We start from the raw sequence: 16993 nt of genomic DNA on the forward strand, positions 1-16993 counted from the left end.
TCTGGCAAACTGGAAAAGCACTAAATAAACTTCAGTTAGTGCTAAACACGGCTGCTAGAATCTTGACTAGAACCCCAAAAATGTATCATATTACTCCAGTGCTAGCCTCTCAACACTGGCTTCCTGTAAAGACTAGGGCTGATTTCAAGGTTTTACTGTTAACCTACGAAGTATTACATGGGCTTGCTCCTACCTATCTTTCCGATTTGGTCCTGCCGTATATACCTACATGTACGCTACGGTCACAAGACGCAGGCCTCCTTATTGTCCCTAGAATTTCTAAGCAAACAGCTGGAGGGAGGGCTTTCTCCTATAGAGCTCAATTTTTATGGAATGGTCTGCCTATTCATGTGTGAGATGCAGACTATGTCTCAACCTTTAAGTCTTTATTGAAGACTCATCTCTTCAGTATGTCCTATGATTGAGTGTAGTCTGGCCCAGGGGTGTGAAGGTGAACAGAAAGGCATTGGAGCGACGAACCATCCTTGCTGTCTCTGCCTGGCCGGTTCCCCTCTCTCTACTGGGATTCTCTGGCTCTAACCCTATTACGGGGGCTGAGTCACTGGCTTACTGGTGCTCTTCCATGCCGTCCCACTTGAGTGGGTGAGTCTCTGACGTGATCTTCCTGTCCGGGTTGGCGCCCCCCTCAGGTTCGTGCCGTGGGGGAGATCTTTGTGGGCTATACTCGGCCTTGTCTCAGGGTAGTAAGTTGGTGGTTGAAGATATCCTTCTAGTGGTGTGGGGGCTGTGCTTTGGCAAAGTGGGTGGGGTTATATCCTGCCTGGTTGGCCCTGTAGTCGGACGGGGCAACCGTGTCTCCTGACCCCTCCTGTCTCAGCCTCCAGTAATTATGCTGCAATAGTTTATGTGTCGGGGGCTAGGGTCAGTCTGTTATATCTGGAGAATTTATCCTGTGTGAATTTAAGTATGCTCCCTCAAATTCTCTCTCTCTCGTTCTCTCTTTCTTTCTCTCTCTCTCTCTTTCTCTTCTCTCGGAGGACCTGAGCCCTAGGACCATGCCTCAGACTACCTGGCCTGATGACTCCTTGCTGTCACCAGTCCACCTGGTCGTGCTGCTGCTCCAGTTTCAACTGTTCTGCCTGTGGCTATGAAACCCTGACCTGTTCACCGGACGTGCTACCTTGTCCCGGACCTGCTGTTTTCAACTCTCTCTCTCTATCGCACCTGCTGTCTCTAACTCTGAATGATTGGCTATGAAAAGCCAACTGATATGTACTCCTGAGGTGCTGACCTGTTGCACCCTCTACAACCACTGTGATTATTATTATTTGACCCTGCTGGTCATCTATGAACTTTTGTACATCTTGGCCATGTACTGTTATAATCTCTACCCGGCACAGCCAGAAGAGGACTGGCCACCCCTCAGTGCCTGGTTCCTCTCTAGGTTTCTTCCTAGGTTCCTGCCTTTCTAAGGAGTTTTTCCTAGCCACCGTGCTTCTACATCTGCATTGCTTGCTGTTTGGAGTTTTAGGCTGGGTTTCTGTATAGCACTTTGTGATCTCAGCTGATGTAAACAAAAGGCTTTATAAATACATTTGATTGATTGATTGATTGAGGATGGGGGGAATGATTGTCAATTGAGAAAGGAGTAAACTAGAAATTATAATTTTTGACATCTTACCTAAAGGTAAGACTGTGTCAACGTGTATAAAAAAAATGTACATTGAAAACATTGTATGTTATAAGCACTGTCTGTGTGTAACTAGGTCCACAGTCATTTTTGGGGTAACATTCCAAAATAATAATTTCTAGACAAATTGAATAAACACATTTTAAGTTGACCGAATTTTTGCCTATGTTTTCATATGTTGAAGCTAAGTTTGGGCCAACTAAAAATGTTAAATTCAGGTAACATTTTGACCGAAAAGTTTAGTAAACAAAGAAAATACAGTGGAACTAGTTACTTAATAATATTTAGTTGAAACAACTAGATTTTTTTATAGTGTAGGCTAGATTGAAGTTTTGCCATATTGCTTATATCTGTCCAATCCTCTCAGATCTCCACACATTTCTAGGGGGTAGGGGATAGCGATTGTTTCTGGACACAGCTCTTGATTTGCCATCTGAAGTGAATGACTGAGGTGGTATCATAACATCTGGGCTTTGTGGAGAATACATAGATGAGACAGGTAGAGAGATCTGCTCACCTGGAACTCCTGGTGGAGTCTTAATGAATTTGCCATTAAAATGTTGAATAATGGCTTCACACTTCTCTGTGGACTCCATCCTGAAACAAAGTCAAACATTCAAGTCCATTACTCAGAGAGACCCCGGTGTGACCCTTGTTGTTGCTGATATAGCATGTAGGGAAGAGATGGGTAAATTGAACACATTTTTACATTCAGCATCACTCCGCCAGGGGAAATGTAGTATTCTTTCTAACAAATACACTGAGTGTACAAAACATTGGGAGCATTAGGACCCATGTCATCCAAAAAGTTTGCCAAAAAGCACCTGGAAGCACCTGGATGATCTTCAAGACTCTTGGAAGAATGTTCTATGGACAGATGAGTCAAAAGTATAACTTTTTGGACGACATGGGTCCCATATGCCTGGCGAAAACCAAACACAACATTCCACGGTAACAACCTCATACCAACGGTCAAGCATGGCGATGGTAGTGTGATGGTTAGCTTCTTCAGGAGATCAATAATCATAGCAATGAATGAATGAGAGATCTCTTGCATGTCATCATCACAAGCATGACATTTTTAAAGCGACAGTGTACAATTGTCAATGTAATGCATCTCCTTCGGAAAATTGTTATTTTACACAATGTAGAAACCTAATATTCCACAAATGACTTAATAATTTCAATGACAGGTATTTGTATCAACATTTTAGCTTTTATAATAAATTAATGTCTTTACAGTGTCAGATATTAGTTTCTAGTGCACACCATGTGCTTCAAAAGTAGCTAGAATTCATGTAGGACCAAACCCCACCTCTTTAAGGAATACCTGGGATAGGATAAAGTAATCCTTCTAACCCCCCCCCCCCTTAAAAGATTTAGATGCACTATTGTAAAGTGGTTGTTCCACTGGATATCATAAGGTGAATGCACCAATTTGTAAGTCGCTCTGGATAAGAGCGTCTGCTAAATGACTTAAATGTAAATGTAAATGTAAATCTCAATGTCATGTGGTGCTCCTAACTTTTTAAAGTTGGGAAGAACAGTGTTACCAATGAAAAATGCTTATTTAAGCCTTGGCTACAAGGATGCACTTTCATTCTGTTTAGGACCTCATATTGAAGCTTATCGAGACCCCAACTGATTTATAGAACAATCTTAAAATGATTTTCTTTGGTTTAGATACAAGCATCATGAAACCTCTAACACTATACATTCATTTGACTTGTTGAAAATCTGTTTTTTGGACCTAACTGTCACGACTTTTGCCGAAGTCGATGCCTCTCCTTGTTCGGGCGGTGTTCGGCGGTCGACGTCGACGGTCTTCTAGCCATCGCCGATCAAATTTTCATTTTCCATTTGTTTTGTCTCGTTTTCCCATACACCTGGTTCTCATTTCCCTCATGTGTTGTGTATTTACCCTCTGTTTCCCTCATGTCTTTGTGTGGTATCTGTTTTCATGTATGCGCACGTTAGGCTGGTTGCGCTGGGTTATGTTCAACCCGTATTTGTATTTCGTGTTCGTTTGTGCCGTGTGCTTTTGCTTCGCCAAATAAAAGGCTCCGTTTTGCTACCAAATATCTGCTCTCCTGCGCCTGACTTCCTACAGCCCTTCACGCATACCTTGACACTAACCATTTTTCCATGTGCTTTCTACCTTCACTGACTCCTTGAAATAATGACCTCTTCCAAAATATTTGGTCACTTGATTAATTTTGGTTATGGTTTCCTAGATACAAGGGTGGCTAAACTTACCCCTTAGGTTCAACTTAGCTCTCTGCTAATCAGTGGTGTAGTGGTGCCTGGAGAAGTGGGTATACTCTTATTTGGCAAAAAAATGTGTACTGTGCAAGTAGGTTAATATTAGGCCTACTATTGAACTAGATGAATGAGCCTGTCAACTGAGTCAGAAATTCACAGGTTTCTGATTTGTCCTTAATTATTTTATTGCGCTCTCTAAAACCAGGTTCCCATCCAACCTTTTTACAACAGGCCTGACTGAAACCGCAAATTCATCTGTAAACTCACCAAATGTCGACAAAAACAAAATACGCTAGACAATGTGTGTCGTTTTGTGTCTGTAAAATGAATTATGCGAGAAATGGTGGTGGACACACTTTTAGGCGCAAATATAGATATAGCAACTATCATATTGAAGTAAACTTGGAGTCACGCGATGATATGTTGTGTGGTCCTCCCACTTAGACTCAGGAAAGTATGCAGTTTATCAGGCTACAGATGAAGTAAGTTACGATTAATTATTTGGTACATGATCAGAATTTAACCGCAAAATAAATGTTAATGTGTACTACGTCATCACACATAGCCTTTTACCCACAAGTCAGTTTGATGGAAGAACATCTCTGGTGGGAAAATGCGCATGTTGTTTATATTATACTGATTTTAGAATATTCGCATTAAAATCTTTCGGTAATTGGATTGAAACCTAGATAAATTCACAGTTTGTTTTATAGAAAAACAACAAAATTGCACAACAATGCTTAAACCACATCAGGACACCATTTTTGAGATCTGAGAAAAAAAAGAAAAAAAAAGATTTTTAAGTGTAGTTACCCTTTAATTAAAGTGTGTAGGCACCTAGCACTGTTGTTTGGTGGGCGGTGTTTCATAGAGCTCACATGAGATGGAGTTTGTAGAACAAATGGCCACTGGATTGATGGAAATAATCATATCATTCTGCCAGGTAGACTACTTTGTAGCTAGTTAACATTTAATGGCGAAGTTTTTTGGGAAAGCCTTTCTATCTATCAGAAGATGGTTAGGCCTATCATTAGCATCAGTATAATTTTCACTCTCCTGTTCTATTGGTTGTCAATTGACTTTCTTTCATTGTCTAGCAGCCAAAAGCATTATCCTAGTCATATTAGCAACCCATAATAGTTGTTGCATCTTTAGATCTCTCCTATTTCAAATTTTCGATTGAATATTTCCATCTCTGTCCATGAAACCGTTTACATGTGCATTTTAGAACAGTGTTTTCCCGCAGATTGCATTTTGGAATATTCACGTGTTGGAACATGCATGCGTACTGTAGGCCTAACGCCGTGTGCACATTGCTGTGCTTAAAATGAGAACATTCTGATCTGTTCAATAGGCCTTATTCATTGATACAACGTATACCTCCACTACACTACTTTGATATGCATCATGGGGATTAAGAAGTGAGTATACGCAATGCCCAATAAAAAAAAGTTGGTACATGCCATATTCCTGCGTATACCTTCCACTACACCACTGCTACTATTGTAACATGTAGTTTTAGCTGCTGGTGTAACATGTTGCCAAAGATGCTACTGGTGTAGCATGTAGTGTGTACCTGGCGAAGCCAACGCCACGGCTGATCCCGTTGGCATCGCGGAGGATGCGTGTGGAGATGACCTGGCCGAAGGACTTGAGCATGCTCTCCAGCTCCTGCTCGTCCATGGACACAGGGAGGTTGGAGATGTACAGGTTGGTGGGGTCCTGCTCCTGTTGCTGCATAAGGAAAACAGACAGACAGGGTAAATCAGACTCACAGTGTGTAATCACAAACAAAGAGGTTTTACATTCACTGTTTACATTCTGTTAGATATATTTGTGACGTCATGGTCATGAAAGATATACGATATAACAAATTAGTATTGTCAGTGGTTTATGACTGAATGTGGGTTGTATGTGAGTGCTTTTGTGAGTACAAGAGCACTTTTCACCTCTTAAAAACACATTCAGCTACTAGGAAATGTATGCATAATAATGTAGGAAAAGTATGTGGAAATGTGGAAGGACTGAAAAAGAGCCCAGACCTGAAGAATGAATAAAAGAGGAATGAGAGACGATTACGATTCCAGGGCTCAAAAGTGAAACCTTGTGAGACTATGTAGAAACATACAGGAAACCAGGGGTGAAGTTTAGAGTTCGCACAACAACAGCAGCTTGGCAACCGGGTGAGTAGGGGCTGGGCCAATTGCAGGGAAAGGAGGGGAGGAGGGATGGAAGAGGGAGCTTCAACAAACAGGGGAGAGGAGAAAGGCAAGTAATATTCAGGCGGAAGGGAGTGAAAAGGGGGAGAATTGGATGATGGGGAGAGGAGTGGGTTTGTTCATAGGAGTTGTGCTTCTATCTGACAATCTGCTGTAACTGAAGGAGGTAAAGGAGAAAACTAGAGGGGGTGGGAGAGACTAGGGGAATGAGGAGCATTGAAAAGCAAAGAAAATAGAGGGGGGTACAGTGGGAGAGCGGATAGAGGGAGGAACTACAAAAGTGTCTGACTGTACACAGTCTTTCTCCCTGTCTCATGCAATAGTCTCTCTCTCTCTCCTGATACAGTCTTTCCCACAGTCTCTCTTTCCCTCTCACAAAGGTTTTTATGCAACATTTCAGAGAGCATGAGGAAACAACACCTTGTTATGAAATGTGACAGTGAATATCAGGTTACCAGGTTCATGCCCCAGGGAGTAATAGAAAGGATATGAGCTAAGGTTTAGATACAGTGTTTAAAGATAGCATTTCAGTCAAGTCTAAATTACAGATCCACATACACCTCGTCACCACCAGTCAAAAACACCATCCACACAAGTGACATCACCCCATATGACCACACTACATCCCACTGTTCCCTCCATTTCCATCTCCCTCCTTTAGGACAGAAACTGAGCCAAAATATAGGTTCATTCAACAGACCAGTAAGTCCACACTTATCTCTGTTGATTCATAAGCAAAGAGTCGGCTTGATCCTAAGTCAAATAGACAGGAGAGCCGAAGAACACAGGTAGCTGCCTACTGGAGCTTCAGTTTGAGGTCAAAAGTATTGCGCTACAAAGGGAACAGGGTGCATTTGGGACACACCCTCAGTTTGCACCGGGAGTTCAGCAGGAGTTGAGCTGGGTGTTGTACCGTGCTTGTCACTTTGTTGATCTGACAATGAGGAATTCCTGGGTGGATTTATGGTACTGAAGCGTGTCAACACACAGCATCCTGAAACACTTCTCAATGTCACGCTGTGTTGGCCTGTCCTCACACTAAATAGAAATCTCCTTAAATTAACCAGGATTCAACGTGAGGGAAAGTCTCATTTCTGGGATTTAAACCACATTGGTGGTTAAGGAGACACTTCCTTGTTACACAACTCAGTGGCACTGTGACCAGTCATATAATATAGATAAGACTGACTGATCTATCTAATCCTGTTCTGCATGCGGGGACAACATCTCCTAAACGGTTCCTCTGATGCTGATATTCAAATTATGTCTGGACCACACCCAAGCACACCACATCTGAAATGGAATCTCTTCATTGCTTTTACTCTCTTTTTATCCAACTCTCCCTCTCTATTTTCTCTCTCCCCTGGTGACACACATCCCCTTAGTCTTGCTCAGTATGCATCTATGGCGACGAGCTGGTGGTGAGTGTGAGCTGACGTCTGTACGCAGAAAGGAAGGCTCTCTAGAAAGTAAAGAGCTGTTGATTTATATCACTTTCCATTATTTCCCTGTCCCTCCCCACCAAGCCCAAAGACAGCCCATAAACAGCCCCATAAACTGCCCCATAGACAGCCCCATAGGCAGCCCCATAGAAAGCCCACAGCCAGCCCCATAGTCAGCCTATAGACAGCACCATAGACAGCCCATAACCAGCCCCATAGCCAGCCCCAAAGACAGTCCCATAGACAGCCCATAGACAGCCCACAAGCCAGCCACTAAACAGCCCCATAGCCAGCCCCATAGCCAGCCCCAAAGACAGTCCCATAGCCAGCCCATAGACAGCCCACAGACAGCCCACAAGCCAGCGACTAAACAGCCCCATAGTCAGCCCCATAGGCAGCCCTATAGAAAGCCCATAGCCAGCCCAATATCCTGCCCCATAGCCACCCCATAGACAGCCCCACAGCCAGCCCCATAGCCATCCCCATAGGCAGCCCTATAGAAAGCCCATAGCCAGCCCAATATCCTGCCCCATAGCCACCCCATAGACAGCCCCACAGCCAGCCCCATAGCCAGCTCCATAGACAGCCCCACAGCCAGCCCCATAGCCAGCCCCATAGCCAGCTCCATAGACAGCCCCAAAGCTAGCCCCATAGACACTCCTCTGTAGAGACGACTGACTGGCTGGGAGTTATGATAATGCTCAGCATGGCCCACACTGTTAAAGAACCAACACACTGGAAACATGACAACAACACGACCCACATTCAGTGACAGTACAAGGAAATAACCTGACTAATGCAAATATATTTTAGTGTCTGATTTCAGATTTAGACAGATACTGTTTAAATCAGGGATGCACAAAAAAGGGTGGTCATCACTGTCAGTATCTGTGGTTTTCTCCTTGCCTTTTAATCACAGACTGAGTTATACTTAGGTAACCTAACAACCCATAAGCCAAGTTCAGAAGGACAGGCCATGATGCAGAGTAGCTCACTGTAGCTCACAGGCCCAAAATGACTTCTAATAGGGCACTCTCCACTGTTTTGGCCACTACCAACTTCTCAGATACAGTAGCAAGAAAAAGTATGTCAATCCTTTGGAATTATCTGGATTTCTGCCTAAATTGGTCATAACAATCTTCATCTAAGTCACAACAACAGACAAACACAGTCTGCTTAAACTAATAACTCACAAATTATTGTATTTGTCTTGTCTATATTGAATACATCATTTAAACATTCACAGTGTAGGTTGGAAAAAGTATGTGAACCCCTAGGATAATGACTTCTCCAAAAGATAATTGGAGTCAGGAGTCAGCTAACCTGGAGTACAATCATTGAGACGAGATTGGAGATGTTGGTTAGAGCTGCCCTGCCCTATAAAAAACACTCACAAAATTTGAGTTTGCTATTCACAAGAAGCACTGCCTCGAACAAAAGAGATCTCAGAAGACGCAAGATTAAGAATTGTTGACTTGCATAAAGCTGGAAAGGGTTAAAAAAGTATCTCTAAAAGCCTTGATGTTCATCAGTTCACGGTAAGATATTGTCTATAAATGGAGAAAGTTCAGCACTGTTGCCACTCTCTCTCGGAGTGGCTGTCCTTCAAAGATGACTTCAAGAGCACAGCGCAGAATGCTCAATGAGTTTAAGAAGAATCTTAGAGTGTCAGCTAAAGACTTACAGAAATCTCTGGAACATGCTAACATCTCTGTTTGTGAGTCTACGATACGTAAAACACTAAACAAGAATGGTGTTCATGGGAGGACACCATGGAAGAAGCCACTGCTGTCCTAAAAAAACATTGCTGCACGTCTCAACTTCGCAAAAGAGCATCTGGATGTTCCACAGCGCTACTAGAAAAATATTCTGTGGACAGAAGAAACTAAAGTTGAGTTGTTTGGAAGGAACACACAACACTATGTGTTGATAAAGTATGGGAAGAGCTTTAAAACACTGAAGTGCATTATGGGTAATGTAGTAAGTTAACGTTCGGTTTAGAATGCAATATTGTGTAATGAGGATGTAGCCGTACTTTGAGCAACGCTCTTTTTGCTCCGTTAGCCCACTATTTTATTTTGTCATACGGACTACCTCAAATGATGTACAAGTTTTAATAAAAGTTAACTATTTCAGGGGAATTTCAGACTAACTTGTCATTAGCAGCGGATAAGATCCCCAAATGTGGGAATTTCCCCAGAGCATCCGTAAATTGCTCTGGCCCCGGAGCTAGCAAGTGAAGGCTCCCCTGAGCCGTCCCGACTACGGTCTGGAGGCGAGGCAGGAAAGGTAACATACGTGTGGAGAAAGAAAGGCATAGCACACCAACATCAAAACCTCATCCCAACTGTAAAGCTTGTTGAAGGGAGCATCATGGTTTGGAGCTGCTTTGCTGCATCTTGGCCTGGACAGCTTGCTATCATCGACAGAAAAATGAATTCCCAAGTTTATCAAGACATTTTGCAGGAGAATGTAAAGCTATCTGTCCGCCAATTGAAGCTCAACAGAAGTTGGGTGATGCAACAGGACAATGACCCAAAACACAGAAATAAATCAACAACAGAATGGCTTCAACAGAAGAAAATACGCCTTCTGGAGTGGCCCAGTCAGAGTCTTGACCTCAACCCGATTGAGATGCTGTGGCATGACCTCAAGAGAGCATTTCACACCAGACATCCCAAGAATATTGCTGAACTGAAACAGTTTTGTAAAGAGGAATGGTCCAAAATTCCTCCTGACCGCTGTGCAGGTCTGATCCGCAACTACAGAAAAGGTTTGGTTGAGGTTAATGCTGCCAAAGTAGGGTCAACCAGTTATTAAATCCAAGGGTTCACATACTTTTTACACCCTGCACTGTGAATGTTTACACGGTATGTTCAATAAAGACATGAAAACATATAATTGTTTGTGTGTTATTAGTTTAAGCAGACTATGTTTGTCTATTGTTGTGACATAGATGAAGATCAGATCAAATTTTATAACCAATTTATGCAAGTCCAGGTAATTCCAAAGGGTTCACATACTTTCTCTTGCCACTGTATACTGTTTATGTAAGTTAGGCTATTGTGTTCTAACTTCTATTACAGTGAGTGTTGGGATACAATATCTGGGTAGCAGGAGGAGTGATTAGGTGGACCCTGATTTTCAGTTGCAAGGCTCATCTTAATTCTGAAGTTAGTGTATAAATTCCTGTGCTGGTCCATCTTCGCTCTGTAGTAGTGAAGTGACTTGGACCCTGTTGCAGGGCCGGGTTGGAGTGATTGTAGCCCTATAGTGTCAGCCCCAGGCCCAGATACAAACCCAGGCAGGCACAGGCCAGCTCATTGTCCCCGTCCCATTGACGGTGGGTGCGGTGGCACCCTTCCCGGGGCCCTCTCAATGGGGGGCCTGAGAGGCACAGAGGAATCAGCTTAATGGGCCCACAACAGTCCCTTTGACTGCAAACACCCATACAAAGAGCTCAGGACAAGACCCACAGCAGGAGCCGCTTAGCAGGACACACATATTGCCAGCCACACAAAGTAGGAGGGAAAGAGGGAGAGAGGGATGGGTGAAAAGGGGCGAGGGGAGATGTGAGAATAGAGGTGAAGGGGAGAGGAAGAGTCAAGAGAGGGAAGAGGAGAAACAACCAGTTCCATTCCATCTGATAGCCTTCCTGTTCTCCTCAGGTGCTGGGACCTCTTCAACCTCCCTCTCTCCCACCCAGCCAACTGCCAGCTAACGAAGATCTTGAGATGGTGCCAAGAGAACACTTATCACCATTCAGGCCATAACAACATACAGTATAAGAGCTCACCTTTGTAACCACTGGGAATATTGGAGGAAGTGTGTTCGCATGAACACTGTCTCTCCTTTTTGTGGTTCAATATAGATGCCAACTTGGCAGAACTAACTGTCAATTCACCATCAAATCAAATAAATTATTTGAAAGTTCAGGTTCTCTGAACATTCCCACATAAAAAAATACTACAGTTTATTATAGAATTCTACAGTACTTACTACAGAATTCTATAGTAAACTGTAGTATACTGTAGAATAGTATACTACACACTGTAGTATCCCTCGATCATGTGTAGTAATTACTCTACAATGTTGTAGTATACTGTAGGATACTATAGTAAATACTACAGTAATATCCGCAAAACAACCCTGTAGTCAATACTACGGTAATGTCTGCAAAAACACAACCCTTTTTAAACTTTAGTAAATACTAAAGTATTTAATTTGCATATACCCTGCCCATTCCCCTATATTGCAATTTGTGCCACCAATAAGTGAAAAACCTACATGCAAAGTATAGATCATATATTGTGTTCCCTACAAGTTATAGAAAAGAGCAGAAGCGCTGAACTATCCGTTCAGACCCCAGTCCTACCTACATACAGGTTATGGAAAATCTGCTCTTTTAGTATTTCTCCAGTAGGTTTCCTGAAGGAGAAAGCCTCCACTTCTATGTCACAGAAAATAAAACAAAAACACTATAGTAAATACTACAGTAATGTCTGCAAAAACACTACAGTAAATACTAAAGTATGCTACAGTCTGCAAAAACACTACAGTAAATACTACAGTATGCTACAATCCACAAAACAGTACATTAATTACTATAGTATATACTACACTTTTCTTATACTACAGTATTTATACTATAGCTAACTGTAAATACTACAGTATACTACAGTAAATACACTACAATGAATACTACAGTAAAGTCTGCAAAAACACTACATTGAATACTATAGTATTTATACCATAGTATACAATAGCATTTTTTCATATGAGTTTGGCAATGAAATAAAGAAAGTGAGGATGTAAGGAGTCACATTGAAGTAATGATTGAACTCCTAACAGAAAAGTTTATAACCGATCATGTGTGACTGTGAATATATAAAGTGTGTGTGTGGAGTTGATGTAAATGAGTGTGTGTCTTACCTTGGCCATCTGAGCCTGGGCACCACTGGACTTCAGGGCGGTCACTGCTTTCTGGGCCGCTGTCGGACTGTCAAAGTCCACAAAGCCATAGCCTACACAACACATATACACACACATTTTTGCATTTGTACATAATGTTCATGATTGAAAAGTAAGATTGGAATTCAAAATGGTTGTTAGATTAACTACAGGTGTTTAAAGTCTAAAGACATTATGTAAAATGACTAAAGTTTAGTGGATTTATAGATTTATACAGTATATTAGTAGACCTGTAACCAGACTAATACTTTAACATTATATTATATAGCCTAATACCATCGAATATTGTAGAATGCAGTTGTGATCGAGTTTGAGTCCATAAATCCATGAGCTTGTTTAAGAAGACACAGTTAACAACACAACACTAGACACTAACACTATCTTTCCAGGTTAAATGTAAGTGGCATCTGTGCCATGAACCAAACAACCTGTTGAACTCTGAACTCTCACCTTTGCACTTGTTGGTGGTTTTGTCCAGGATGGCCTTGGTGGAAACAATCTTCCCATACCTTCAAAACAAAAACACATAAACATGACATCATCAGACCATATGAGGAGGAGGTGACTATCGGACATTTTGTGTAACCTCCCTAACATTTAGACACTAACACTTCCTAATGCTGGGTAATTATGCATGCGCACACTAGTGGTCGACCGATTAATCGGTATGGCCGATTAATTAGGGCCGATTTCAAGTTTTCATAACAATCGGTAATCGGTATTTTTGGCGACCGATTTGCCGATAAAAAAAAAAAAAAAACTTTATTTAACTAGGCAAGTCAGTTAAAGAACACATTCTTATTTTCAATGACAGCCTAGGAACGGTGGGTTAACTGCCTTGTTCAGGGGCAGAACGACAGATTTTTACCTTGTCAGCTTGGGGATGCAACCTTACGTTAACTAGCCCAACGCTCTAACCACCTGCTTTACGTTGCCAAGGTAAGTTGCTAGCTAGCATTAAACTTATCTTATAAAAAAACAATCAATCAATCATAAACACTAGTTAACTACACATGGTTGATGATATTACTAGTTTATCTAGCCTGTCCTGCTTTGCATATAATCGATGCGGTGCGCATTCGCAAAAAAGGACTGTCTTTGCTCTGACGTGTACCTAACCATAAACATCAATGTCTTTCTTAAAATCAATACACAAGTATATATTTTTAAACCTGCATATTTAGTTAATATTGCCTGCTAACATGAATTTCTTTTAACTAGGGAAAATGTGTCACTTCTCTTGCAAACAGAGTCAGGGTATATGCAGCAGTTTGGGCCGCCTGGCTCGTTGCGAACTGTGAAGACTATTTCTTCATAACAAAGACAGCCGACTTCGCCAAACGGGGGATGATTTAACAAAAGCGCATTTGCGAAAAAAAAGCACAATCGTTGCACGACTGTACCTAACCATAAACATCCATGCCTTTCTTAAAATCAATACACAGAAGTATATATTTTTAAACCTGCATATTTAGCTAAAATAAATCCAGGTTAGCAGGCAATATTATCTAGGTGAAATTGTGTCAGTTCTCTTGCGTTCGTTGCACGCAGAATCAGGGTATACAGAATCTGGCTCGTTGCGAACGAATTTGCGAGAATTTTACGGAACTATGAAATAACATTGTAGGTTGTGCGATGTAACAGGAATATTTAGACTTATGGATGCCACCCGTTAGATAAAATACGGAACGGTTCCGTATGTCACTGAAAGAATAATGTTTTCGAGATGATAGTTTCCGGATTTGACCCTATTAATGACCTAAGGTTTATTATATTATAGTTAAGTCTATGATTTGATATTTGATAGAGCAGTCTGACTGAGCGGTGGTAGGCAGCAGCAGGCTCGTAATAGTCAAAGGTATATGGTTTAGAGAGAAATAGTCGACGCGTCATAATTCCTGTAATAACTTGCTGCTGAACTTGAAAGGGGTTCCTTCGTTATTTTACCGTTCATGTCTTCCATAGGGAATGTCTTGATCTACTTCAAGTAAGGTCTGTGTTTTGTGCTTAAACCGCCTCGGCGTTTTGATACCCGTGTAAATCTCACTAGGTAACGTTTGTCAACATATTTTCATAAATCCACTCTACAAAAAAAATGATCTTCGCTTATATTGATCAGAGTTATATCCTATGGATATCTACACAGTTATAAAATTGGCAAGGTGGTGTAAGCCTAAACCAAACACAGACCTTATTTTAAGTTAATCTAAAAATATCCTATGGAATAAATGAAGGAACCGCTTTTCAGATTTTGCTAGAAGGTGTCATAGGAATTATAACTCGCACTTTGGTAGTCAATTCTTACCATGCCCATTATTAAAATAGGATTTCCTGCATATAGAAATTACAGTTTTTGTTTTCAGCATTCATCACAGGTAACTTAAACGCTATTTTTATTATTCAAACAGTTGAGAGTATTTGTCTCCTAAGCAGACTCTTCAGTATCGTTGTCACTTCAGAGCTGTGTGTGTGTGTGTGTGTGTATATATACTGCTCAAAAAAATAAAGGGAACACTTAAACAACACATCCTAGATCTGAATGAAATAAATAATCTTATTAAATACTTTTTTCTTTACATAGTTGAATGTGCTGACAACAAAATCACACAAAAATAATCAAGGGAAATCAAATTTATCAACCCATGGAGGTTTGGATTTGGAGTCACACTCAAAATTAAAGTGGAAAACCACACTACAGGCTGATCCAACTTTGATGTCATGTCCTTAAAACAAGTCAAAATGGGGCTCAGTAGTGTGTGTGGCCTCCACGTGCCTGTATGACCTCCCTACAACGCCTGGGCATGCTCCTGATGAGGTGGCGGATGGTCTCCTGAGGGATCTCCTCCCAGACCTGGACTAAAGCATCCGCCAACTCCTGGACAGTCTGTGGTGCAACGTGGCATTGGTGGATGGAGCGAGACATGATGTCCCAGATGTGCTCAATTGGATTCAGGTCTGGGGAACGGGCGGGCCAGTCCATAGCATCAATGCCTTCCTCTTGCAGGAACTGCTGACACACTCCAGCCACATGAGGTCTAGCATTGTCTTGCATTAGGAGGAACCCAGGGCCAACCGCACCAGCATATGGTCTCACAAGGGGTCTGAGGATCTCATCTCGGTACCTAATGGCAGTCAGGCTACCTCTGGCGAGCACATGGAGGGCTGTGCAGCCCCCCAAAGAAATGCCACCCCACACCATGACTGACCCACTGCCAAACCGGTCATGCTGGAGGATGTTGCAGGCAGCAGAACGTTCTCCACGGCGTCTCCAGACTCTGTCACGTCTGTCACGTGCTCAGTGTGAACCTGCTTTCATCTGTGAAGAGCACAGGGCGCCAGTGGCGAATTTGCCAATCTTGGTGTTCTCTGGCAAATGCCAAACGTCCTGCACGGTGTTGGGCTGTAAGCACAACCCCCACCTGTGGACGTCGGGCCCTCATACCACCCTCATGGAGTCTGTTTCTGACCGTTTCAGCAGACACATGCACATTTGTGGCCTGCTGGAGGTCATTTTGCAGGGCTCTGGCAGTGCTTCTCCTGCTCCTCCTTGCACAAAGGCGGAGGTAGCGGTCCTGCTGCTGGGTTGTTGCCCTCCTACGGCCTCCTCCACGTCTCCTGATGTACTGGCCTGTCTCCTGGTAGCGCCTCCATGCTCTGGACACTACGCTGACAGACACAGCAAACCTTCTTGCCACAGCTCGCATTGATGTGCCATCCTGGATGAGCTGCACTACCTGAGCCACTTGTGTGGGTTGTAGACTCCGTCTCATGCTACCACTAGAGTGAAAGCACCACCAGCATTCAAAAGGGACCAAAACATCAGCCAGGAAGCATAGGAACTGAGAAGTGGTCTGTGGTCCCCACCTGCAGAACCACTCCTTTATTGGGGGTGTCTTGCTAATTGCCTATAATTTCCACCTGTTGTCTATTCCATTTGCACAACAGCATGTGAAATTTATTGTCAATCAGTGTTGCTTCCTAAGTGGACAGTTTGATTTCACAGAAGTGTGATTGACTTGGAGTTACATTGTGTTGTTTAAGTGTTCCCTTTATTTTTTTGAGCAGTGTATATATATATACATATTTTTTTAAAAACATCATAATAATCGGCCGATTAATCTGTATCGGCTTTTTTGGCCCTCCAATAATCGGTATCGGTATCGGCGTTGAAAAAAAATCATAATCGGTCGACCTTTAGCGCACACACACTCACACATACACACACACACACACACACACACACACACACACACACACACACACACACACACACACACACACACAAATCAGACCAATAGGCAAGCAGTACGTAATTTTGAAACGTATAAAAGCCTCCGTCGTTTTTCACGTAGTAAAATCCAGGTGAAGACTAACAAATTGGTATTTACTTTTATCCAGGATCGGAACTTTCACTGGGGACGGGGGGGACATGTCCACATTCTGAAATT

General features: G+C 42.4%; 1 protein-coding gene and 1 non-coding gene across 3 annotated transcripts in view; one reads left to right on the forward strand and one right to left on the reverse strand.

Moving 5' to 3' along the window:
- Positions 1 to 16993, reverse strand: part of LOC115150494 (RNA-binding motif, single-stranded-interacting protein 2) — a 65051-nt gene that overhangs the window by 22108 nt on the left and 25950 nt on the right. For both annotated transcript variants that reach the window (XM_029693856.1, XM_029693855.1), the window contains exons 3-6: positions 12996 to 13054; positions 12507 to 12598; positions 5490 to 5647; positions 2169 to 2248 (exon numbers count right to left, since the gene is read on the reverse strand). In XM_029693856.1, coding sequence (XP_029549716.1) covers positions 2169 to 2248; positions 5490 to 5647; positions 12507 to 12598; positions 12996 to 13054 — 389 coding nt within the window. The remainder of the gene's footprint in view (positions 1 to 2168; positions 2249 to 5489; positions 5648 to 12506; positions 12599 to 12995; positions 13055 to 16993) is intronic.
- Positions 11966 to 12020, forward strand: LOC115151213 (U7 small nuclear RNA). The gene has a single exon (XR_003867231.1). It is a non-coding gene; the product is annotated as a U7 small nuclear RNA (small nuclear RNA).

Source organism: Salmo trutta, chromosome 16, assembly GCF_901001165.1.
Source record: "Salmo trutta chromosome 16, fSalTru1.1, whole genome shotgun sequence".
NCBI classification, from domain to species: domain Eukaryota; kingdom Metazoa; phylum Chordata; class Actinopteri; order Salmoniformes; family Salmonidae; genus Salmo; species Salmo trutta.